At 52.7% G+C, this 26,435-nt stretch overlaps 2 protein-coding genes and 1 long non-coding RNA gene across 3 annotated transcripts in view; 2 read left to right on the forward strand and 1 right to left on the reverse strand.

Annotated features, from left to right (window-relative positions):
- Tnni2 (troponin I2, fast skeletal type) overlaps positions 1-26,435 on the forward strand; it is a 144,677-nt gene that overhangs the window by 72,694 nt on the left and 45,548 nt on the right. The gene's annotated exons all lie outside the window — the stretch shown is intronic.
- Positions 1,894-13,770, reverse strand: Ctsd (cathepsin D). The gene is made up of 9 exons (NM_134334.3): positions 13,592-13,770; positions 11,309-11,468; positions 9,306-9,429; positions 8,595-8,713; positions 6,844-7,061; positions 3,389-3,511; positions 2,996-3,140; positions 2,806-2,904; positions 1,894-2,715 (listed from the first exon to the last, which is right to left on the reverse strand). Exons 1-9 carry the CDS (start codon positions 13,657-13,659, stop codon positions 2,548-2,550), a joined length of 1,224 nt encoding a protein of 407 aa, NP_599161.2. The 5' UTR covers positions 13,660-13,770; the 3' UTR covers positions 1,894-2,547.
- Positions 21,404-25,413, forward strand: LOC120097365 (uncharacterized). Its single transcript, XR_005494671.2, has 2 exons — positions 21,404-21,530; positions 24,635-25,413. It is a non-coding gene; the product is annotated as an uncharacterized LOC120097365 (long non-coding RNA).

Raw genomic sequence — 26,435 nt, forward strand, 5'->3', positions numbered from 1 at the left:
CTTCTGGGCACTCCCTCATGGAGCCTAGCCTTGTTCATCCAATAAGCCTGGGGGCAAGTGGGCTGTGCCAGGAAGTCAGTTCTCCCTCATCCAACTCCACCACTCCTTTGGATCCCAAGGGCCTGACAACCAAACATGTCTGCAAGTGGCTGTGTACCACCCAACTAATTACACCCATGTGCACTCTGGAGACCCTCCTCACCACACAACCTGGGTCAGGTGCTGCCCTTGGCACGTTCAGCCTGTAAGCCTCAGACTTCAGGAAGCAGAGGGTTGGTCCTTTGGCCTTCAGGGCAGGGTCCGTTCAAGGTCAATGGCAAGGTGAAGGCTGAGTCAGGATCCTCTTCCCAAAAGTCAGCTTTAGGGCTCTGAAGTCCGTGTCCCAACTCTTACACCTTCAGCTGGTGAGGGAAAGGCTTGGGTATGGTCTGGCCTCATTAATGCCCTGGTCAGGGGATTGAGGGGAAGAAACACCCACGAGAAAGCTAGAGTACAGGGTTTTATAGCTAGATTTCCTAGCCCTGCCTGCAGCCAGGGTCCTGATTCTTGCCAGGGCCTGAAGGCGCACGCAATCGGATGTGAAGGTCATTCTGCTAAGAGACGGATGTGAACCCTGAGCTAGAGTCCAGGGTCCTCCCCAGGGCATCCCTGGGTGGTGGTGGTGGCGGCGGCGGCTGGCGGCTGCGGGAGCAGCAGCAGCAGGCAGGCCTGGCAGTGCAGCTCAGCCTCAGACCCACAGGGGAGGGAGGAGCTGTGTAAAGCTTTGGTGCACAAGCCTTTGATAACACTAGTCTCCAGAAGCCCTGCCAGGCCCTGTGAGACTCCTTGCTCAGATTTCAGAGAACACTGGGTACATGTTCACTGGCCTTCTGGCAGCCCTCCTCAGTCTGGCAGCCCTCCTCAGTGGACGTTCCCCAGAAGTGGCTTTACAGGGCTCAGCTCTGGGACATATCCCCCCACCCCAAAAGTCCCCTATTGAAAACAATGACTGCCACTGCCCAGCAGGCAAAGGGTGCCAGGACAACCCCAAAAGGTTACAAGAGTCACACTTCCCTATATCGTGCTCCTGCTAGCATGGGGAAGGGGCTCTAAGACTCCAGAGCGGATTCCAAAAGGGATCTCTCTCCTACCAGTAAGGAGTCGCCAACTCCTGTTTAAAACCCTGCTGGTTGCCTTCACTGTTGTATTTGAACCTGTGTTCACCCACTTCTCCCCCTGAAGCCCAACCTTCACACCAATGCTTCTAGAACAACTGCAGCCCATGAAAAGGAAGTTCTGACCTCTGAACTCAAAGACCCCAGGCAGGCAGGCAGGTAGGTTCCAGCACTGGCTTGACTCAAAAAAGCACAAGGCTGCTTCTTGGGCCTGGCACAGCCCCAGGCAAGGAGACTGTCCAGGGCACTCAGCACCAGCAGATGGCTTTTCTGACCCAGGCCTAAAGGACTGACTGTTGAAAAGGGAAAGTATGGAGCCCAAGATTCCCATAAGGCTTATTCCACTTCTTCTGGGAATAGGCTGATTCCCTGGCAAAGCACAGCAGGTGCTAGCCTGGCCACCTCTGAAAATGATTCAACACAGGCCCTAACCCAGAATTCTAGGCCTGCTTCATGGCCTCTAGCCAAGGCCACATCCGGCCTCTGACTACTGCCTGAGGTCCCAGAACCTGCCAGTTCTAGACCAGACTCATCTTGCCCACAAGGCCAGAGAGCAAGCCAGAGCCTCAGGAGTCCCCTCTGTTCACTGGCCTGGTGCCGAAAGCCAAACCTGCACCCACCACCAGCAGCCAGCCTGCCATTGAATTAGCCCTCAGTAGCACTGGGTCCCCCTGGTCTAGCTACCTCCATCCCTAAGACCCCAATTCAGGAACAGTACAGAGCACACCAACAACAGAGAAAGAGGCCCAAAACAACTTTATTTGTATATCAACTTTGGCTCCCATCTGACTAGCCCAGGATGAGGGCAGCAGAGGCCAGCCAAAACCAGTCAGCCATCCTACCTCTGCCCCAGGCTGAAGCATGCCTTCCCAGGAGGGTGGGGTCAGGTCCCAGGTAACCCCCCCCAGGTTCATATAGTTTTGCTTCTGTCCTCTTGCTCCTTCTGCTCACCTTCAGGCCTTTGCCAGGCCAGAGATAGTGGGGCAGTAGAGCTTGGTGCCATCCCCAGGCTGCCTGAGGGTCTGGTCAGAGCAGGTTTCTGGGAGGGATCCCAAGACCCATTTGCCTGCTTCAGAGTGCTGCCCACGCAGCAAAGGGCAGCAGGACAAGACAATCCATCCCGGCAGCTACCAAGCCAGTAGGGGCCTTTAAAGGCAGCCTTTTGTACTGGGTAGGCCTTGGCCTCCTTCAGACAGGCGGAGGGCAGCAATCTGAACCCAGGGACAGGGACCACAGAACAGAACAGCTGGACCAGCTCCAGCCAGGCCTCCCAAGGGCCCAGCAACACTAGGCGAGTGTGAATATGTGTGAGTGGGGCAGGTGGAGGGATGGGGCTGGCTGGCTTTCTCTACTGGACTCTGATCCAGTTCCCTGACAGTGAAGAAGGAGCAAGTTAGAGTGTGGCAGCCTTGGCAAAGCCGACCCTATTGTATTCTCTGTCAAACACGGTGTAGTAGCAGCCAATAAAGACATCGCCCAGGATCCAGAGCGGCCCACTGGGAGGGGGTATGTCCATCCCCATGAAGCCACTCAGGCAGATCGTCTTTCCAGCCTGCGATACCTGTAGGGCCAGAATGGTCACATGATCACATGATCCCCATTTCACTCAAGGTGTCCCGGATTCACACTGCCACTGCCCACACCCACTCACCTTGAGTATGTACTTCTCTGGGTGTAGTTCATAGTTTTGGCCTCCTAGCTTAAAGGTGATAATGGGCAGGCTGGACACCTTCTCACAAGGGATCATATACTAAAACACACAAGAGGGAACATGGCATTGAAGGTATGGTCTCGGGTACCCCCTATGCCTGCTGGCCAGCCCACACAGGCCTGTGGCTTACCTCGCCCTGGATGAGAGGCACTGCCCCAATGGCCTTCTGTAGTTCCTTCACCTCGTCCACAGGCCCCACCAGAAGAGACGTCCCTGTGTCCACAATAGCCTCACAGCCTCCCTTGCACAGAGTCAGCTCGCTGCCCACCTCCAGCCTGGGAGTAGGGGGGTGGGGGAAGATGTATTAATAACCTCGCCCTGTCACAGGTGAGTATGGTGCACAGCTTGTATAGACCCCCACCCCCCCTGTGAAGACACCTGCTTCTTTTTTATCTCAGGACCAACCAACTTATTCAGGACCCTGAATGTTTCAGGGTTACAAAATGAGGAGATGGCTAAATAGAGCCCCAGGCTTCCCGCACGCCACCCCAACATAACATTCCCAGCAACACCCATGACTCACTGGTCCATGTGCACCTGCCAGTAGGCCTTTCGGGTGACGTTCAGGTAGGACAGCTCCCCGTGGTAGTATCTGGAGTCAGTGCCGCCAAGCATTAGTTCTCCTCCAGGTTGCCCGGTTGGGTCCCTGGGAGGAAATAAGTGGTCAGTCTCTACCCACAGTTCAGAAGGGTCAGCAAGGGGCCAGAAATCAGAGGAAGGGGGTTAAGTGGGATAACCAAGAAGGGCTTCCCTGGGGAGAGACCTGGGGAACTGTTGAGGACAGATGGACCTGCTCTGAAAGGGACATCCTTAGCCTCAGTCATTCCATCCTGAGTATAAGTAGCAGGAAGAATGGCTCTGTATCTTATTTACACAAGCAAATCCCCACTGTCAGCACACCAGGAGAAACGAACTGATAAACCACAACCGAGACTATCGGATCCTAGCTTATGTGAACTCCAGCTTATCAGTCACACCAGATGTGACAACCCCTCACCTGGGATTACCAAGGGACAACCTAAGGCTGAAACGCAGCAAGCCTACTGATGAGCCTGATCCAGGAATTCTTTCCTTGGCAAAGAACCCTTGGTTCTGTCCCCAGGCTGTAGGCTCAAACAGATTCTCCTGCCTTTGAACTCAGTGCACTTCCAAAGTGACCCTGTCACCAAAACCTGCGACTGACATTTCTGTGTCTGTGACTGACTTCTTCTGTGGTTCCCTATTCTTCCTGTGTTTGTTTCAGCTTTCTACTTCTGATTTCTATACACCCTCCCTGGGCCCTGCAGCCCTTTCTTAGCTAGTCTGGAACCTGACCCTATATACAGGCAATATTGTGTGAAGGGTGGTAACATGTGACCTGCTGGTGTTTTTAATTAAGATCTGAATATAACTGGCTGGAGAGACGGCTCAGTGGCTAAGAGAGCTTGCTGCTCTTACAGAGGACTGAGTTCACTTCCCAGCTCCTGGGAATCCATCACCCTCTTCCTGGCCTCCACTGGCAACTGCACACACACGAATATACCCCCACACAGACACACATTAAAAAAAAAATCAGAATAAAGAAATCCATGATACCAACGGTTGGCTACCAAGTAAATTTGGGGTTACTTGGCAAATTGGAGTAAATGCATTTATTTAGCATGTGAATTTAGAGTTACTCAATAAATTCTAACACTGCTGAAAGACAGAAACATGCCCATTTATGTTTCTGACATGACACATTCATGTTGCCCTGCCTGGCCAGAGATAAGCCTAGGGCTCAGCCAGCCTAGGGCTCAGATCCTAAGCTAAGTTCCCGTTTCTGCATCTGCTGCCCTGCTGAGCAACCTTGATCCTACAGGTATAGGAAGACTCACAGAGAAGAGGAAAGTGGAGCCTGTCACCCCAGGGAGGGGCTTCCAGCCCAGTCCCACATAAGCTGCTGGGTACAGCTGGCCCTTCTCTGCAGGATGCTGGCTGCAGGTGTTCAGGGTCAGTCACTGGTAGCCAAGGCCAAGGCTCAGTCAGGCTGGAGCTGAAGAACAGGGATGCCTTCTCTGCCTGGCAAAATTCAAGGCGGGCTTCTAAGAGGAAGCCAGGGCCATGGTCCTGAGAGGCTGAGCAGGCTTCAGCCATGGATGTAGCACTTGCTATCACTCTTTCTCCTCCAAACCCTTCTCTCAACTCCCCCCACCTCTAGTCTCATGGGAATGCCCACCATACCCTCAAACAGAACACAGGGAGCGCAGTCTACAGCCACAACACTGAGTGCTCTCAGGCAGTCAGCAAGTAAGTATAAGCTTGTCCCCTCCAACCTCGGGGGTCCGGGGAACATGAATGTCACCCGGCTAGGCATCACTCTGGGGCACAATTACCCAAAGTTAAAGGGAAGTTGCCATCCTGCCAGGCCTTCCTAATCAGGTTCCACATCTTCCTCCTGGCCCGTGGATCCCCAAGCCTCACCCTGTTCTCCTACCCAAGTCTCCACCCTGGCCTGGCTTTGGCTTGTCATTGCCTCTGAAATCCTAGGTGGAAACACGATGGATACCGGCCCTGCCTCTCCTCTTCTCGCCGACGTTCCACCCACACTGCCTGATCACTCTGCTGGTTTTACACCCGCCTACTCAGTAGCCACACCTCTGGGTCACCAGCCTGAAACCCAGCTGGCACAGTAAGTACCCTGGGGCCCAGGCTGTAGCTACCACATCCATTCCTAGTTGCTGAGCCTGGGAGGGCTCCTCCTAAAAGACAGGCACCAGCAAGGGAAGATGGGTATATTGAGATCCTAGAACAGAGACTTAAGACTTATAGGCCAAGTGGTATTTGTGGGCCCCTAAGGCACCATGGGACTGAGATAAGACAGACGTCTCCAGGCTTCGACTTGGCCAACTTGTTTTTGTTTTCTGAGACAGTGTCTCTTGATGTAGTTCTCTGGCTGTCCTTGAACTCACAGAGATCCTCCTGCTTCTGCCTCTTGAGTGTTGGGATTAAAAGCATGTGCTGCTATGCCCAGCCTGTCTAACTTTGGGGCACCCACCTACTCTAGGAAGCAGAGCCCAGAAGTCAATGACCCTGTCCACTGATCCATGCCCCTGCCTCTAGGGAAGCCACTGTGCCCAGAGTGAACTGGGTAGTCACCATTTAAACAAGGGACAGAAATAGACAGGGAAAAGTAAAACTAGAAGATTCTGGGCTGGCACGGGGCCAGTGCCCATCAATAAGGGTTAGGGTTCAGACCTACAAATAGAGTATGGAGGTTACCCTTGCTAGACATGCAAGTAAGTCAGCCCAGAGAAGGAGGGTGTGGTCGGCAGCGCAACTTGGAGTAGGAAGGAGGCTACCTACTTACACCCCACCCACACCCAGGAGCTAAACCTAGCAAGAGAGGAGCCCCATATACCCAGCTGCCCATCTTGTGAAGTTCCTGAACAAGACTGTTGGACAGGCTTGCAGGAGGCAGGAGACTGGAAGGCTGGAAGCTCCCTGCAAGGGGGTGGGTGTGTACATGTCCGTGTGCGTGTGTGTAGGATCTCTGCTAACAGAAAGGTCCCCAATCTCTCAGGGAGAGACAACTCCCTCCCCCAAGGCCACTCTCAATGTATAACCCAGGGCTCTCAGACCTCCCCAGTGACTTCTGATTCTGCCCTAGGAAAGGTTCCCGGACCCTGTCCCCAGAGGAGTGTCACAGATCAAAGCTCATACCCATGTCTCTCCTAGCGACTAGCAGCCCAAGCAGAGACTACATCTGCTCTTACCAGTGCCTGGGTCCTGACCCAGCAGCTGAGACTCTGATCCAGGCAACCAGCATCTCCTGGCTAAAGTCCCTGGCACATGGCTTTCTCTCCCAAGCAGGTAACAGTAACTAACTCCTGCCTACCCGATCCCCTTAGGTCTGATGCCATGGCCAAGCCTTCAGCACAGGCTCTCAAGTCCCAGCTGTATCTTTCACCCTGGAGCTGAGCTCCAGGGAGGATGAGAGCCACGCCTCTCCTACTGCACCTGTTCAGGTAGAAGGAGAAGATGTTCTTTTCCACCAGCTTCTGTTTCATCAGGTTGTCGAAGACCGGGAGCACATTGTTAACAGAGATAAAAGGGTAGCCCATGCCCAAGATGCCATCAAACTTGGCTGCGATGAATACGACTCCAGGCTGCTTGGTGGCTTCCCCAAAGATCTGTTTCTCCACCTTGATACCTCCTAAGTCTGACTTACATGGAACCTGAAAGCCAGAGCAGATACGTCACAGCTGACATTCTCCCTCAGGACAGTCAAAAAAGCAGAACTCGTACAGAAGTGCTTGACATAGCCACACAGCTGAAGACAAGGACACAGGGTTCCTCTCTGAGGGACTTATGAGGACTTCGTGTTAACCAGGCACGAGAAGCAGGAGGGAGGTGCTTCTGCCTCAGCTCTCACCTTGCCTATGCCTTTCCATATCTATATCTACCAGGACAGTGTAGTTCTTGCCCTTGGACCTGAGGACAAGCCACTAGGCCTGCAGCCTGAGCAGCTGGGTAGCCCACAACAACTGTCACCCTGAAGCCACACTCCCTCTGCCTGCCATCAGCCCGCCCCACCAAGCTGAGACTGCAGCTCGAACCAGAGCAGGAAGTGGAAAGAGCTGCTGCGGAGAACGTGTCGGAAGACGCTCACGCAGGTGGCTAACATCCTGTGCACTGAAGGGCCCCTGAGAAGTACCACAAGGAACCCTCCACAGACAAGGAAAGGGAAGAGCTCTGATCTCACAGGTACAGAGTATCACCACCCAAGGCCAAGTAAGCAGGATGTTAGCTGGACTCCTAGTCACAAGCGGCAGGGCCCAGTTGACAGGATTTGCAGCTTCCTGTCCCATCTTGGAAGGACTGCTTGACATAGTCCTTCAGTCCCTGCAGCCCTGCTGTCCTGGTGCTATGAATGGCCTCTCCTTTGAAGAAGGCTCGAACTACAAGACCTTCCTACAGACAAAGAGCCCAGCCTAGTCCAGACACACTCCCTCCTAGCTCCTTCACAGTACTTGTTCCAATACAGACAAGATTTCCCAACCCATCTCAGCCTCAGCAGGCTTCAGGACCTTTTCTATCCCAGGCCTGGCCCCTTGGCCCAGACCTTCCTCAAGGCCATCCTTAAGACAGTAGGCGGGCAGCTGAGTGGTGGTGGCACACACCTTTAATCCCAGCACTTGAGAGGCAGAGGCAGGCAGAGCTCTTCAAGTTGGAGGCCAGCCTGGTCTACAGAGCCATTTCCAGGACAGCCAGGGCTACACAGAAAAACCCCGTTTTGAAAAACTGAAAAAAGAAAAACAGATACCCTGCCAGCACCTCAAATCTAACGCATCCAGCACAGTCCTCCCAAGCCAACACCAGCAGACCAGCAGCAGATCTGCTCGTGGCTCACTGACCAGGCTGTGTCAGCAGCCCCTCAGCGTGGTAGTCCCCACTAGCTGACACTCTATGCTTCAACTCTGACTCTGCCAACCCTGAGAACGCTTGACTGTCCCTCCAGTTTGGATACATTAAGGCTGCCCACTCCCGTGTCCTTCCCATTTGCTTCCTCACTACTTGGCAAGCTGGGTTCTCCTGCTCCAGGGCCTTTGTTCCCTATCACCCAGCACTGCCACAGTCATCCAAATTCAGCAGTCATCTTAGGCTGTTGGAGTTGGGCTAGTGACACCATGCCCTCTCCCCTCAGCAGCAGTTGCTCACAAGCCATGATGGGGCCTCTGAGCTCCAAGGACAGGCCCCCAGGGACTCACCGACACAGTGTCCTGGCTCAGGTACCCAGAGAGGCTACCTGAGCCGTAGTGGATGTCGAAGGATGTGCCATTCTTCACATAGGTGCTGGACTTGTCACTGTTGTACTTGTGGTGGACCCCTGTAAGGGAACAGGTCTTCCTGTTAGTCTGCCTGCCTCCCGGGGGTGCTTTGGGGCCAGCAGCTCAGGCTACCTCTCCCATTGGGCCTATAGCATGACCCATGCCCACACTGAGGACCCCGTGGCCCGTGGGCTATATATATGAAGCCTCGGCCTTGGCCTTACAGGCTGCCCAGCCCTTGTTCAATCCTTGACCAGCAAGATCCCCAGGTTCTCTACCAAGGCTGCAGCTGACAAGACCAGGTAAGTGGGTACCTCAGGGCAGAACAGAGGAGCAGAGCCTGTTTGATGTACTGGACAGGTAGGAAAAACCTATCCAGGAGGTGGTCTATATCCAGGCATCTGAGGCCCAACCTGCCTCCCACAGCCTCACCTATATGCCAGCTCTTCAAAGAGATGGAGCTAGAACCCCTCTCCCCAGAGAGGGAAGTAGATATTAGCTGCTCACAGATCCTCACAGGAGAGCCTCTGTCACCCTCATTGTTCCAAGGCCACTAAGCATGGCTGAGAGTATACAATAGCAGAGCCAGAGCACGCCAGAGCGCGAGGCATGCTCAAGGGTCCCGAGAGAGAGGGTAGCAGGGAGACTCACAGCAGGCTATGTCCAGCAGCTTGCAATGAATGGAGGGGACCCACAGGTTAGAGGAGCCAGTGTCAAAGACGACTGTGAAACACTGTGGGGGAGTCCCAATGCCGATCTCACCATAGTACTGGGCCTGGGGAAGAAACAATGTTCATCAAGGTGAGAGGAGGTACCTGACAGGGCTCTGGCTGTATAGGAAACAAACTCTGAAAGGCCTAGGCTGAGGGAGGGAATGCTTCTAGGGTCCAGGCCTCAGCCAGTACATGCATCTCCAATTAGACCCTGAACGGGGAGTAGGACTCCCAAAGAATAGACTGTAGGCGAGTGAGCCTGAGACCCAGTGCTGAACTCTCGGCCCCTTTACCTACTGTACTGTGGGACTGGGGAAGAACTGGGCCATGGATAAAGCTAGCCAGGACGGCCCCTCTGCTGTTTGAGAGTGTCACACCCGACTGAAGGCCTTAATTCCTGCCTGCCCCTCCTCCACAAGCCTCAGACTGGAGACTGTCCTATGGGACAAATGAGAGGGGCACCGTGGGGACAACAGTACTTGTCCCAACTTGGTCACTTCATCACAGCAGAGAAATCTGGCCTTGGTTCCCCATTTATTCACTCAGACAGCAGAGTCCACCAGGGCTGCCAGCTCCAGGGGCTAGGCAAGCACAGGGGTTCCCAAACCTCTCCAAGGGGAAGCCCAGTTGTCACCTAGTAGCTGTGGGTCACTCATATTCTCTCTGTCCAGGAAGAAGTCTGAGCCACTGGTGGATACAAGACCCAGGGTCCAATCCCATTTAACAACAGAGTGTCAGAAAACCCAAGAGAAGTAACTGTGTGTGGGGTGGTTGGGGGAGGGGTTGTTACTCAGCAAGCTGTACTTTGCTAGTGTGTGAGCGTGTCTAGGAAACCACCAGCTGGACCCAGACAGACAGACCTTCCACCTTCCTCAGCCAGTCACAAGCCTGGGTCTCATGCTTCCTGTCACTGCCATAGATTGGGTCAGACAAGACAGAAGGCACTGCCAATTTAGCCCAGTGGGCCACAAAGTCCAGGGCTGCAGTCATCCTTGGCTTATAAGACTTAGGGGGCAGGGACATAAGAGATGCCAGCCTCTGGCCCAGAACCTTCCACAGAGCTGGGACCAGCTCACCTCGTGACTTGCAGAATGTTTCTCCTGGGGCCTATATTCCCTTAGAGGAGAGTGGGCCGCTGAGCCAGACCTGTAATCTCAACCATTCAGGAGGCCAAGTTAGGAGGATTGATTGTTGTAGGTTCAAGGCTGGCTCAAAAACAAGAAAAGGGGGTGGCTACAGAATACAGTGGTAGAGCAATTGCCTAATGTGTACAAGGCCCTAGTCAAGCCCAGAGAAAGGGGGAGGGAGGGAGGCACTGAAAAAAGCAGGGAGCATGGCTAATCTTGAAGAGGATCATAAGTCTCTCATAGGACACCGACAGGTCTACAAGTTAGACCTGTATAGGTCCAGTAATGCTCTCCCAGGCTCCCACAACTCAGCCCTGGGGCAGGCTCAGGCCAGACTTGGTTTGATTCTAGGTCACTCCATCACCATGGGACAGTCCTAAGGATGAGACTTATCACCAGCAGTAGCTGAGCTGAAAAGTCTATATTCAAGACAATGTGGGGTTAGAGAGGGCAGGACTGGATATGTCGCCAAGCATTTGCCCATCCTATAGGAGGCCCTAGGCTCAGTCCTAGTACCACTGACAAAACAAAGGAAAAAAATCTCAGACCCAGGAAGAGCCTTCTGCAAATACCAAGCAATGCCACCCTAACCCATCCTTTAGCCTGAGCAGGCCTGGCCAGGCAGAGGGGCAAGGATTCTAGGATGGCAGGAATGAGGAGCTGGTAAGCAAGGAGTGGCATGGCTGAACCTGGAAGCCCACCCTCCGGAGAAGGTGCTCCTTCCATAAAGAACTGGCTACTGAGCCAAGGGAGCTGGCCCCTCCCATACTCACCCCCCCCCCAAGCAAGACCCCCAAAATACAACTCCACTCACATCCAGGTAGTTTTTTAGTAACTCTGACACTGGCTCCTTGGTCCTAGGAGATGACTGCATGGAGTACTTGGTTATGGGACCTTTAAGGATCAGGTCTTCCACAGAGCCTCCCACTTCCGTCATAGTCCGACGGATGGATGTGAACTTGCGCAGGGGGATTCTGTCAAGATGGGATAAAGGTATGTTAGCACCCAACTTTGACTGCTGTGTCCTCCAACCTCCCACCTCAGGATACTCCAGGCTGGTCCAGGGCAGCCCTCTTAATACAGAATGACTGCCAGCCAGGCCTGTACATACCTCAGTGCCTCTAGCAAATTATGTCCAATTAAATATCTCAAAATGGCCACAACATGTAACAAACTCCTGCCCTGAAGCCATAGGCCCACCGGCCCACCAAATCAGCTACGGATATCCTATCACTACCACAGACTCCTCAGTTCAGTCACAGAAGCTCGCTCCTCGTGTCCAAGGATAGGCTAGTGGGCCCACCCCTTTCCCTAACCAACCACATCCCAGTCAGGTGGTTCTCAGTCGTTCCAGAGTGAAACAAACAGCACATACTGGGCCCCAGCTCCTCTCCTCTGCCTACTCTAGTCTTCCCTGGCTAGTGGGTTCTGTTTAGGGTGTGGCCAGGCACTTGTATCCAGTGCCCTGGTGAACCCAATCCTATACCAGGAAGAGGCAGAGGAGGAAGAGGGAGGGGAAGGAGGAGGGGGAGGAGGAGGAGGAGAAGCAGGTGCATCCAAAGCAAGGTGCACACAGAACTCACGGGTTAATCCACTGAACCTGGCCCTTAGCCACATCAGTTCCTATCTGGACTCTACAAAAAGAGGCCCACCAACCACCACCACCAGGCTTGCCGTGAGGTATCATCCTGGACACTCTCTAGAGGTTCTTCCCCTAACCACCCATGAAACTTCAACACCAAGTCCCCATGCTCTCCCTAGCCATCCCTGCTGCACAAGATCCAGCACTCTTCACCCAAGAAACCTACATGTTCTACCACCACCACACATACTCAAGGCCCACATATGCTTCTTGCAGCCCTGATGCAGGTCTAAATAGGGGACTCCATCATTAGTTAGCAGAGGGAGAGGGGTCTCTGCCCTGTCCTCCAGGTCACCTCTGCACCCCCAGTTTGCTCCTGCTCCCAAGGAGAGCTGGCCTGAATCTGTAATCACTTGATGAAACTTCTCTGCCCAGGGATTTGTATCCAAGGTCACAGCTGACCTTTCCTGGCATGCTCAGTGCATGCTCCTGAAAGATAGGGTTCTTGCCTAAGAGTAGTGGGCTGGAAGAGGCCTGGGGCTTGGGGGAAGCACACGCCCTGCAAAGGTCAGGAAACATGCCAACAATCGTTAAGAGCACGGCTTTGTTTCTGGTGCCTATTCCCCGGGATCCTGGAGTTCCTTGTACCACTACCAACACCACCTCTCCCAGAGAAGGGAAGCCTGAGGGTAGGGCAGGCAAGACCAGGGCAGGATCGAGCCTAGGCCACTGCCTACAATGGCTCCACGGAGGCTACCCAGCCCCGGCTTGCAGCCTACAGGCTGTGCTCCTTCCAATCCAACCCTGGTGCCCAGCCGGCCGAGCCAGCTCTACTCTAAAAGCTTATGGCCTCATCCACCAGCCATGAATAGGAACTCCATCACAGAGTGGGAAAACACACAGCCTACCACAAAGGCCTCATCCAGCACAAAAGCCTCGTCCACAGACCTAAGAAGGGCCTGGTTCCCAGTGGGGCAGACCTCAGGCCCAAGGTATTTGAATTGGGCCACTCCATACCTTCTCTCTCTGGGACTTGTGTAACTCAGGAGGGAGGAGGAGAGAGATTCACCACCCAAGACAAGGGGACCATCTTTGAGTAAACTTCGGAGACTATGCACCAGTGCACAGCTGTCAACCTGAGTCCCTTAAAAGGAAAGGCCTGCCGAGGTTCTGGGGGGGACAAGGGCCTACTAGGTCTTCCGACTTTCACAGCTGGGTTGGTATTCATTAGAATCCTACCCATGAAGCAGCACTGCTCCTCAGAAGCCCCCCACGCCCACCCCCACCGCCCTATGGGAGGCTGGACCCAGACCCACTTGTGGGCACCTACTGTCCCCTCCTGTTCGACCATAGAAGTCATGGACCCAGACCCCTGCATTTTGAGTCTCTCGCCCCATAGTCTGTGGGACCCTGCGGAAGGCTGTGCTGGGTGCACAGGTGCATTCCAGCACGGCCGGAGCACGCGGGACTCCAGGTGACGCGCCCTGCATCTCCGAACCCAGAGCCGGTCCTCACCTGATAAGCGCGGAGGAGGACGCAGCCAGGAGGCCGAGAATGAGCAGCAAGACGCCGGGGGTCTGCATGGTCGCGACGGCCCGAAGAGAGCAAAGCTTAATGCCAGAGGTCGCCGGCTTATAGGCAGGATGACACCGCAGTCCGGCGGAGTCAGCTGATCCGCTTGTTTGCCCCTCAACGGGTCACGTGAGACGCGGGCGAGGGGCGGAGCGATCCGGACCCGCCTCCAACACTGCCCTAGCGCAGGCGTGCCCTACTCTGGGCCTACGCACGGCGCTCGGGAACGCGCCCGCTGACTTTCCTGAGACTAGAGAATTTCTGGATGCGAGTCACGTGGGGGAAGAAAGACTTGGCAGGCCCGGAAGCTTCCATTGGGACAGACCCGGCTCTCAGCTTCGCCCCTCCCTGATCTGTGTTCTTGCATAATTGGGGTTACCACTACCAGGATGTGGTCTTTGTCCGATTGGGCCCTGACCCTTTCCTAGGTATCAGCTTAAACTCAACCCTTTGCTCTCAGCTCTGTTCCTCCTTGAGAGATTCCCAGGAGCCTCTATGGACTCTTGGACCAGCATTCTCCAACCTCTTCAAAGCACTACCTACTCATCTCCCCAGAGAGATACCCTTTTTGCTTAAGCTGGAACACCTAGCATGCAAATCCATAATGTAGCAATAAAATTCAAAATGTAGCAATATTGAATGCAGGCCTAGTCCTGCACCATGCATCTAATGATACAAGGAGTCAGGACCTGTGTGCGCTTGAAGAGAAGAGAGGGGGAATGGCAGGGGGTTGCAGTGAGAAGAGGCCCTTTGGGTCTTTGCTACTTCACTCTTTATTGCCCTGCTTGGTGTCAGCAAATGAATTGGGTGCTGGTTGAGAGAGGCAGAGTCCATCTCTTCATCATGGGGGGTGGGGGGAGTGCTCTCTTAGAGGTGGTGTCCAAACAAGGACGGGAACACTGAGGAGCCTTGCCAGGATCTGACCCAGGGACCACTTTTGGATATGATCTGCCTGTACTAAGGAGGTAAACGCCTCAAAGTCCCCTCTACAGATGGACACATGAGCTATACCGGTTCCCCAGGTTCAGGGCTACAATTCTCATCTGTTACATTAAGTTGAGCACTTGACCTCCGCCAAGGCTCTCCTCTCAGGGTCACTGTTACAGCCTGGATCCTTCTTCCACAATCAGCAATGCACACATTGCCTAAAGCTTGCGTGTGAGGGCAAGAGCTGCCCTAAGATCTTGAAATCTGACCCTCTACTCCTTTGGATCTAAGACTATTCTTTGGTAGCCCAAGAGACAAGGCCAGCCTGGCCCTGGAGTTGTTTGCTTCCTAGGGCTGCTATCTAGAGACAACTGCTGGATCATGGGTGGGTAAAAGGTTCTCTGGGGCACCAAGCTGGGTCTCCCAGCCCTGCCATAAATAGTGTTGTGAGTTTCTCATGTGCCAATACAGATATCTGTGAGATGACCAGGTTGCTTAAGGGAATGAGCAGTGTGTGTCAGCATGACTCAAGCCAGGATGTAGTGGTCAGCTGCACTCATGTGTGGCTCATAGAAGCCACAGGGTAAGAGGCTAGCAGGGACCCCCAGAGACCCTCTGCCATCCATTTTCTACAAAGAGCTCTAGCTGCCTCTGTCCCTGGGTTCCCCCATACCTGGTACATGGTAGGAGTCCTACAGTCTGTGTGAGTGAATACCTGGATGCACCCAGTCCTGTAGCTGCTACTCCACTGGACCTGGGAGGCTCAGAGATGGAGGCTCAGGTGTGTATCTTCTGATCCCCTCTCACCTGACAGAGCTCAGGGATGGGCCATAGCTTCTAGAACACCTGAGTTCGCCCACCATACTAGAGTATACCCTCCCTCTCTGCCTGTCTCAGGCCTTCAGGCCCTCTACACCTGCTAGGCTGACTAACGACCTGTTTGCACCAGGCTCGCCTTTTATATTCTCCAGCCAGTAAAGGGTCAGTGTGTTCAGGTCCTGTAATTCTGTCGTTAGTCATCCACTTTCGGTCCAGCGATACACTCATCAGGGCTCAGTCTTCAACCCTCACCAACTGCACCGTTCACTGACCCTGGTGCATTTTGAGAGGCCCATTGACTTATGACACAGCAGAGGGGTTTCTTGGGGTTCCAAGTGCACCAGGCCAGAACAGATGCACTCAGTAGGGACACAGGTCTTATTGGGTGCGTAGCCTGAGGGGAATGAAGAGGCTGATGGGAGAAACCAGCCTAGATATGAGGCCTGGGTACCTACAGCACGTGCAGCTGCCTCCAGAAACAGAGTGGTCCTTTCTTTTCCTTAAAGACTAGGCCCTCAGGCTAGGGAGCTGCATAGCATCTTTCCCACCCCAAGCTTCTCCTATCCATTTAACAATGGGTCCGGATATGATGGACGGGCAGGAAGGGGAGCAGGCCTGTGCAGCACCCTCTGTGTAACACTTCCTTCTCGTGGAGACATTCATTGCTTAGAGACCATCCCCAGCCTTGCAAGGTTCTGAGGTGAGATAGCCCAGGCCCAAGTGATTGGAAGCTACTCTGCTAGACTTCGCTTCAGAACCCCCCACAGGGGTCACACAATGCCTCATGGGCCAGGCCTCTCTGGGGTCTCCCAGTATTGCTGCATTCCTCTTGGGTTCCCATTGCTACTGAATACCAACTGTACACCAGCCTCTGCTCTTGGTGTCAAAAGGGAAAAATGCAGAAAGTCCTGCCTTCCTGGAGTCTTCCTTGAGGTGAGGACAGACAAAACAGGAACCTGGAAGTTCATGCAAAACCCAAAAGCTGGTGCAGAGATAGGGTGCAGGAAGTCATGGGGGGGGGATGTTGCAATTACAGAGGCCTCATTTGAGCAGCTCTAAGGAGGTGGGCAAGGGCCAGGGATACTAGATGACTAAGAGAAGAGGCTCAAGATAGCTCAAGTCTCAGTCTATGGGGGGAGGAGAGAAAGAAACAGGCAGAGGAGTGAACAGGGACACTGGGTCCTCAGGAGAGGGAGGAGGCCAACTTGGAGCCTCAGCAGCTGTCCGGGTGCAAGGAAGCAGCAGGGCCTGGATCCTGAGGTGGGAAGAGGAAGTCGGGCTCTGCTCTATAGGAAGGTTTCTTTGTTGGCTCCACACATGGTAGCAGGACTAGAGATCAGTAGTGACTTTGCAGAGGGCTATCTGAAACAGCTAGGCTAGTGGTGTTCGTTGGGTTAAGAGGTGCTCTGTGAGAGGAAGGAACCTAGGGAAGGAGGCAGGAGCTCAACTTTACAAGTTCAGGTCCAGCGTGCACCTGCAGGGTATGCCTGAGGTATGGGTGAGTAGCAGGAGCCATTTGAGTCCAGGAGACAGGGCCACCTGGCATAGAAGCAGAACATCACCCTCGGTCAAAGTTTTGTACCACTGGAGACAGAAGCCATGAGAGAGGAGTAACCTGGGAGCCCTGAAGAAAGTGTCTTATGAAAGGTCTGGCCATGAGGTTAGGCAGCCTGGCTGATGCATGAGGTGGAAGGCAGAAACCACTGTCAAACGCTGGGTTGAGCAATCTGACCCAGACAGCAATCATTTCAGTGAAGAGGGGTGAGCATTTTGTTCAGCAATCAGGACAGGATGGTGTGGACACAGTAGGTGGAAGCAAAGGAAGAAGATCACCAAGGATTTATCCAGATGGGGGGAAGGGCAGTGGAGAAAAGCTACTCCTGAGTGCACTAAAGTTGAAGTAGTGTTAATGATGCTTCTCTTGCACTAAACTGAACAATCAATAAATCCCAGGGGCACTGAAGACCTAGGAGGAAGGAAACACAAAAATGGCTCCTTCGTTGCCTGGGAAGCAGCAGATTTGTTTAAACAGCAAGGTTTAGGAAGAGGATTGCTCTGAGTTCCAGGGTAATCTGAGTAATCGTGTGGGACACTTTCTTAAAAATACAAATAATAAACAAAAATGGTCGAAAGGTCTGAACAATCACACAGCCAAAGACAGAATCTCAAAGGCAATTATTCAGAACAGATGCCTGTCACCTGCCATCACCAGGAGAATTACAGATTAAAACAACAATGAGACACCACTACACGCCTACTTGGTAGCCCAAATCCAAAAGGGTGACGACACTGGCTTAGGGTAGGGCAGGGAGGCAGTGGGCAGTCCCACTCATTGTGGTGAGGGTGCAGAATGGTATAGACACTTTGGAAAACAGCGTGGTGTTCTCTTTCAAAACTAAATGTTCTCTCGCCATACAATTCAGCAATTGTTCTCCTGGGTATTTACTCAGGGAAGTTAGAGACTGAAGTGAGGCATGGAGGGCTTGTGACTGAGGAAGCGGAGGCAGGAAGGAGAGTTGGAGACCAGTCTGTCTCAAGAAACAGAACAGAAAAGAAACTTACGTTTGTGCAAAACCTTTCGAATGCAGCATGACGGGGATTTATCCACAATCGTGTTAACCTAAAGGAACACAGACGTCTTTCAGACAGTGGTTGGATAGAAGTGTGGTCTATGTCCACAGAGCAGGATAGGGTTCGGGGTGACAAACAATCAAGCTGTGGAGTCATGACTTAAGAATCCAGAGATACGGGCTGGAGAGATGGCTCAGCGGTTAAGAGCACTGACTGCTCTTCCAGAGGTTCTGAGTTCAATTCCCAGCAACCACATGGTGGCTCACAACCATCTGTAATGGGATCTGATGCCCTCTTCTGGTGAGGACAGCGACAGTGTACTCACATATATAAAATAAATAAATCTTTAAAAAAAAAAAAAAAAGAATCCAGAGATACGGGGTTGGGGATTTAGCTCAGTGGTAGAGCGCTTGCCTAGCAAGCGCAAGGCCGTGGGTTCGGTCCCCAGCTCCGAAAAAAAAAAAAAAAATCCAGAGATACACATTGCTAACTGAAAAGGCAACAGAGTTGAGGTAAAATCGTGAGTAAGGAGGACTGGGAGAGGGAGGCAAATGTATAGTATCCGAGGGTTTCTTTATGACAATGATACTCTTGTCTAATACGAGTGATGAAAATGTGGCATTCAAGCAGCAGAAGGAGCAGCCCAGGCCTCAGAGGCAGACTGCAGGAGGCTTTTGGTCCTGTAAACCTTGAGCTCTTAGTTAAAGGTGATTAGGAGTAGAGAAGGGCTCTCATGCTGTCTGAGTCCCTGTGGGTGGTCCCTCTGAGCCAGTTCCCAGGTCCACTTCCCCAGCTCCCTCAGGAGGCTGGGAAATGTCTTCGAAGACCTCTGGACGTTCCTGGGACTACAGGCCTGTTGGAGGTTGCCTCTGCTTCTGTCTCCTGTCAGCTGGCCTAAGTTCTGCTCAGGAGCCTCAATTCCTCTCTGCCATGATTCAGGGTCAGGCAGAGTCAGCCTTGGCTGGGGTTTGGGTTAGCTCACAGCTTCCCCTCAGCATGCTACCTCTGAATACACACACACCACACACACACACACACACACACACACACACACACATGCACACACACCTCACACACCACACACACCCCACATACACACACACAAACACACACACACACGCACACACACACACATGCACACACGCACACACACACACATGCACACACACCACACACCTCACACACCACACACACCCCACATACACACACACAAACACACACACACGCACGCGCACACACACACATACATGCACACACACACACGCACAGTCCCCAGCCCCAGCCTCCCCTATTTCCTCCTTCTGGCTGCTAGGCCTGGCTCTGTGTGTGTGTGTGTGTGTGTGTGTGTGTGTGTGTGTGTGTGTGTGTGTGTGTTTAGGCCTTTCCATCCTTGCTTGTTGGCTCTGAGACCCCTGTCCCATTAGCTGTCACTAAATGACACAGGAGAAAGCTCAGTCCAGATGCCCTTGACCCCACAGAGCACCAAGATGGCCATAGGCTCTCTAAGTGCAGGGGGAGGGGACTTTGCAGGGGAGGGAATAGAAGGAGGGGATGGAGCTAGAAGGTTGCGGTGGCCCCAATGCTAAGTGGGAAATGGTTTCACCCCAACCTCCAACCTTGTGATGAGGTGCTGAGTCACTCCATTCCTCCTCTTCCTTGCCCCTCCCCGTCCTGGCTGAGTCACAGATCTGAGACCTCAAGGCCCAACTGCCCTGAGGCCTGAGGAGGAAGGGGGTGTGACTTCCTGGCACTCAACAAGTTTCCCTACAAGTTTTTCAGGGGGTATCTAAGGCCACCTGAGATCACAAACTACAGGTCAGCTGAAAGGAGGGACCTAGGCTGTGGGGTGGAGGGAGGGGCAAGTCTGGGGCAGCTGGCAGAATTAAGGAAGGGGACCCCCTTAATACAAAGAAAAGTAACTGAGGACCTGGCTTCAGCCTTCACGATGCTCTCTGTTCAAGACTCCCAAGGAACATGAAGGTCTCTATCGATTGTCTAAACATGAGGCCACCTTGATTTTCAGGAACAACACAGCCCTGCAGACAGGTCACTCCACAGCAAGAACAGTCACCTTCAAGTCACCTTATAGGATCAGAAGTGAGATACTGGCCAGCATGACCACAGCTGGACCAGAACCAGTCACCTCACCCACCTCCCACCCTTCCCAGTTTCTCCTGTTTTAACGCACAACTCTGAGCAGTGCCCAAAAGGAGGGTTTCCCATCTACCCAGCATGGCTTTAGGGATTAAGAACCCTTCTTACAGCTTTACCATTACTTCCTTTTGCTGCTTTCTTTGGGGTGAGTGGCCAGAAGTGACATGTTGGCAATCCAGAATCGGACCTCTGGCTTAGGACTCATTACTGGTAGGGTGTAGAGGTGAGTGGAGGGGAATTGGTAAAGAGAAGTTCAGGGACCCAGCACCCCATAAGCCCTCTGGATAAGTTGTGCCTAAGGGCTGAGCCCCCCATTGTGGCCTTCCTTCATCTTGTCTGTTCTGGGAAAGCTGGACACCTGTAGGTTGTACGGATACCCCAGGAGCCCACAGACATGTGTGCCTTATAAACCGCTACAGGATGGCAGATAGGTGACTTGCTATCTTTCAAGTTGGCCACCTTTGAGAATGAGGCCAGGAGAAACCAAGGGAAAAACAAGAAGAAGAATCTGCCCAAGACAGGGGGTAGAGGTCAAGATGGACAACACACATGGACCCTGAGGAGCAGAAGTCTCCAGGATCCTGGCAGATAGGGGAAGTCTTGAGAGGAACCTAGAAATGGCAGGGCCAGCTACGGTGCATGGATGGTACAGGTGAGCATGAAGCTAGGCTGGGAGTAGGGGGAGGCAAATCTACTCTGCTCTGCTTACTGCCTGGACAAGCCTATCACCTGTGGGGAGATGGAACCCTTTCTTGTGCTCAGTGTCTTCTCATCAGCTCTGGTTGTGAAGGGAAATTTTTTGTGTACCTAGATGTTAGCAGACACATATCTAGATGTTCCTGTGAAGGTATTTCCTAATTAGATTAACATCTACCTTAGCAGTTTATGAGAAAAGCACATGATGTGGGCAGGCCATGTCTAATCAGATAAAAACCTTAAAGAAAAATGTTCCCCCAGGAGGAAGGAGTCCTGTTCCCCTTCTTGGAGCTCCAATTGCTCCCCCACTGCAGCCAGTTGTTTAAAATGACCCTCCCTCCCTCCCTCCCTCCCTCCCTCCCTCCCTCCCTCCCTCCCTCCCTCCCTCCTCCCTCCTCTTCATATTCCCTGCATTTGGCTTCTAGAGAACTATGATGAAGACAGACAGGTTTGAAAAGGAGTCTTGGGAGGCACCTGGACAGTTGGAAGCCATGCAACAGAGTCATACAGTCCCACGGTGGGGAGTGGGGAAGAGAAGTGGGAGGGGACAAGAACCAGGCAGCTGAAAGGCTCAGAAGCTAGAGGGCTGATCTTGAGTCGCAAGAGACCAGGTTTGAACTAAGACTGTAGCATCAAGACTAGGAGAGGCTTGGGCACAACAGCAGGGGAGTATTTCATTGGAGTGCAGGAAACCCTGGGTTCCATCCACAGGACTGTAAGTAGTGGGGAAGGAGGGAGGCAGGATGGGAGACAGGGAGGAGGAGGAATGAGACAAAGGTAGTGAAGGCTGGGACAAAGAAGTGTCACCTGCTTCCTGCCTGTGTTTGTGTCCTATGATTGATGTCAGAAGGGACTACAAACTGTGGGAATTAAAACAGCCCATGCTTAGTCTCTTGCAACTCCAGCGTCCAGAAGTCCAAACTCTCAATGGCTCTCCACTACATGGTGTCTCACAGGCACACTGGGCTGGTTCCAGGGAGGCTCTAGGAGAGTCTGTCTGTTCCTCAAATCCTAGGCCAAGACTCCACCCTGTACCTCCAAAGACTTTGCTCTATTCCCCACATCCCCCATCACACCTTGCTGTCTCTAGAACACCCATCTTTTGCAAAGACCCATCTTCTTTCCCAGTTTCCAGGCATCCAGAAAGGGACATCTCAGGACGGGGTACTATTCTATCTACCACACCATGGTTGGTGGAGATTGAGTAGAGAGCATGTGGTATCTGGGAGTTGGATTTACCACAAGAGTCCTCAGGACCAGCAAACGAGGTTGTGACTGCTGATGAAGTTTGGATGAGGATATAATTGTTTTTTTTAGGGGGTCCGAAGAAGAGGAAGACTATGAAAGCCTGAAGCCTGATAATGAAGGGATGGGTAGACATCAGTGGGGAAGCAGAAGTGAAGTTAGGTGTCATGGGCCATTAGGGGCTGAATTAGGCGATATAGGCCAGCAGAAAGAACAGAAGGGGCAGGTTCTGGGGGTGGACTTGTTGCCTGGATTGTGAACTTAGGATAGTCATACTGATCACCACAGTGACTTAGGAGGGCTGGCCTGGGTTCACTTCGGGGCCACTTTGCGTTTATCAGGTATCTTGGAGCATCACTTGAAAGCTCCTCGCATTCAAGAGAAAGGCATAGTTTTTCTCTGCCCCAAGTTCTCAACCCCTAACATCAACATCGCTGCAGATACGATCACCAGCAGCATCACTGAATATAATGGCCACCATCAGCATCGCCATCAACGTCACTGCAGAAATGGCCACCGGTCTTTGAGCAGGAAAGAGGCCAGTGTATCCTCTATCGCCTGCACTGGGTCAGACCTTTTCAAGGGATCCTGATTCCCCATGCTGAAGGGACCTAGGCCATCCTGCTCTACAAAGTATGTCCCTGCTGCAGAGTGACAAAATGGAGGTGACCCAGCCTCTCTGCTCTATGGTCCTTGTTTGTGGTCCAGCCCCTATACCTGGGGCAAGGACAGACACCTCAACCCTAGGATGATACTGTCATGGTGGGAGAAGAGAGCTGGCTTCTGGGAGGCCAGGCCAGGGTTCATCCTTCAGTTCTGCCCAGGGAACTTGTTTTGCAGAGGCTCCAGGAAAAGACCTCATTGTCCGCCCTCCACCCTTAGCCACAAGGCCTGTTCCCCAGGGTAGGTTGGTGGTGTTGGTCAGTACCTTTCTAACTTTCGGGTGCCAGCTTCCTGTGGCACCTGCCCCTCCTGGGCAGCTGGACAAACGGGTCTGGGGTTACAACACCCCTTGCTTGGAGCAATGACTCAGGAGGAAAGGGAGTGGTGGGTGGAGCATGTGTCCCCTCTTCCAGCCTGGATGGCCCTAGTGAAGGTGGCTGGAAGGATGGACTAGTGAGTCTTAGAGGTAGATTTAAGAACCTCCACTTCTCACTGTGGAGGGCAAAGCTGGAAGTGACTAACACAAGACTGTCCCCCTGAAAGTCCCTGCCTCACTTGTGACAGTAAAGACAGATTACCCAGCCCTGTGGTTTTGGGTGGACCCTTCACCTTTACAGACCTCTACATGTGCAATGGCTCTGTCAGTTCTGTGACTCTGATGAATGCAGGGTCTCTGTTCCAGTGTGGTTGCATGCGCAGAACAGAGGGACTTTATCTCCCAGGGACCGGGGATAGGCAGAGCAGGTTGGGCCACAGAGGCAGGGCCTGAGGATGTAACCTGGCCTACCCTGAGTGCCAGGAGGGAAGGGTGCCCAGGAGCTAGAACAGAGTGGGTGAGTGTTATGCAAAGACCAAGGAACAGAAGCAGGACACAAGAGGGGAACTGTGAATGTATAGTCAGACACTTCACTCCTGTCATAGGGACACCACAGTTCTAAGAAAAGACCTTTATTCAACTTCAGCTATACTTAGCCTAGAGCTTTCAGAAATCAAGAGCCTGAAGGCCGGAGGTGTAGCTGCATGGGAACTTGCCTTGTATGCACAAAAGTCATGGGCACAACCTTAATACCACATAAACTGGGTGTGGTGCACACATATAATCCTAGCACTAAGGAAGTGTAGGCAGTAGGATCAGAAGTTCAAAATCATCCTTGTCTACCTAGGAAGTTAGAGGTCTGGGCTAGCAACACCTTCCCTCTAGGGGGATCTGGGACAAAACCTTCTGGAATCAAGGTCTCAAGACAAGACCTCTGGGTAGTTGAATTGCTTGTGCAATAGTTAGCTTTCGTGTCTGGACCTGAGAGGGGCTCTGGATTCCATGTCCTGACTCTAAGAGAAAGAAGGTGGAGGCAAGACATCAGAGGTCACAAGAGGTCCCCAAACTCCCAGTTTTAGCTTCAGGAGTCAGTTAACTGGAAAAGAGTGGTGGGGTTCTCCGTGGCCCTATCACATCAGGCCTGTCCTTTAGAGCTGTTCTTTTCTTTTCTTTTCTTTTCTTTTCTTTTCTTTTCTTTTCCTTTCTTTTCTTTTCTTTTCTTTTCTTTTTTTTTCCGGAGCTGGGGACCAAACCCAGGGCCTTGTGCTTGCTAGGCAAGCGCTCTACCACTGAGCTAAATCCGCAACCCCTTTAGGGCTGTTCTTAAGATGACTTGGAGCCCAATGGGACGCAGGCTTGGTCTGGGGTTCTATACCAGTATAGCCAAAGTCAGTGCCTACTCCTTCTCAGGATGGAATGTCTGTAGTAGTGCTTGGGCATCTCTTTGGTTATCCCCTTGTTCCAAGGAAATGTTGTGTGGGCGTCCAAACAGGCTCTTGGACACAGGAAGAAAACCAGGCTCCTGAGCACAAGGAAAAGGGACAGCAAGAAGAAGAATGGGCAAGACTCTGATGGCTTCACTCTTGTGTCCACAGGGTCTTTTGCCAACTGAGCACTGCAGAGAAGTGGCCACCTCTGTGGCTGCCCAGAAGAGGGTGTGCTGTGGGACACCTGGCTGAAGCAGACCTTAGCAGGAATGGTGATGAGCCCCAGATCCTCACACTCAGCGTGCCTGAGGACAGAGAAAGGCCACTTCCTCCCTGAGTGTCTATCATCATATGACTGTTGCCCCCAGGATGCTGACCTCTGAGCACATGACCTGAGCCCTTCCTGCAGATTTCATGCCAGTCAGCAACTTCCTTCCCTTTCCGGAAGCTACTCTTGCTGCCCTTACACTGGGAGGGTCAGCTCCCCAACCTTTATCCTGATCCTCAGGAAGGCAGCCCCTTCCTCGTCTTGCCCCCAGATGACCATGCCACATGTACTGAACTGAGTCTCCCTATAGTGATTCCCACCTATATGCTCTGCCTGCCTGGCCCTTGACCCAGGCTCTTCCTGCCTTAGTGGCCTGGTTTGTCAGGTCCTGCCCCTGACGAGACCACTGCAGACATCTGCTTCCAACTAGGAAATGCCCCCAAAGATATTCCAAAGGGTGCAGAAAGGAATCCTGGCCCTGTCGCCTATGGGTCTGTGATCATTGATATTGACTGTCAATGTGACAGAGACTAGAATCACACAGAAGTCACAGCTCTGTGAATGTCTGTGAGGGATTTTCTAGACTGGATTAATTGGGATGGGGTAGCACTCTAAATATGAGTGCTACCATTCCATGGTCCAGGGTCCCAGACTGAATAAACATAGGAAAGCAAGCTGAGCTGCAGTGTGTTATCTTGTTTTGCTTCCTGTCTGAAGATGAAATGTGACCAGCTGCCTCACGATGCGGTCACCATGCCTTCCCCACAAAGATAGATTGTACCCTCAAACAATGAGCCAGGGCTGGGGTTAATGGCACACGCCTTTAATCTTGGCACTTAGGAGGCAGAGGCAGCCAGATCTCTATATGCTCCAGGCCAGCCTGGGCTACATAGTGAGTTCCTGAAAGCCTATCTCAAAAAGAAAACAAAACAAAAAGCAAACAAACAACAACTGAATCAAAGACCTTCCCTCCCCTAAGTTTGCTTTTAGTGGGCATTTTGTTCCAGCAGTGGGCAAAGTAACAGATACAGGGCCTGGCCTGCCAACTCCCAGTGCAGACTTGAGTAGGAAGTAAAAAGCCTAGGATGGGAGGTAACATTATAGACCCAGAAAGGGACACTAAGAGCTCAAGATGAGGGGCAAGAGTCACCTATAGAAGGTGACCTTTCACATCCATGGATCACATCATAGCCACCAGAACATCTAATCTCATCCTCACCACCCTGACCCAAAGAGCAGGCAAGGCCTTGTCCCTATGTCCCAGATGAGGCCACTTAGGCCACCCACAAGAGGAAGTTGCTCAAGGACATGGCATCTCTTTGTCTGGACTTTTTTGCCTCCTGTGCAGTTTTGAGGAAGTCCCCATCCCTATCAGGGTTATGGCTGGGCTCTCCCCATTAAGGGCTGAATCTATGAATCAGGTGTCAGAATCCCTGATGGGCAAAGTGTTCTGGTGTTGTAATGTACGATGTCCTAGACAGCACCTATAACATAATGCCTCACTCCCATGGACTTCACAGAGGAGTTCTCAAGTCCTGCCATTCCTCAGGCGGGAAGACCCTGCAGATCCTGAGCCAGAGAGACTCTAACCCACAAATAACACTCAGCCACAAACCATGGCTGGATCAGGAGGAAGGCCCATGCCCTGGGCCTTTGAAGTCCCACTGTGGCTCACCCACACCTCTACCTTCTATCTCTTCT

The sequence above is a fragment of the Rattus norvegicus genome, chromosome 1 (genome assembly GCF_036323735.1).
Source record: "Rattus norvegicus strain BN/NHsdMcwi chromosome 1, GRCr8, whole genome shotgun sequence".
In the NCBI taxonomy this organism is placed as follows: Eukaryota; Metazoa; Chordata; class Mammalia; order Rodentia; family Muridae; genus Rattus; species Rattus norvegicus.

Coding starts and splice junctions, on each gene's coding strand:
- Ctsd (NM_134334.3), bottom strand. CDS start 13,659: ATGCAGACCCCCGGCGTCTTGCTGCTCATTCTCGGCCTCCTGGCTGCG. Junction 7,062..8,594: donor TGAGCCAGGACACTGTGTCG/GTGAGTCCCTGG, acceptor TCTGGCTTTCAG/GTTCCATGTAAGTCAGACTT. Junction 3,141..3,388: donor TGGCAGGTGCACATGGACCA/GTGAGTCATGGG, acceptor CCCTACTCCCAG/GCTGGAGGTGGGCAGCGAGC.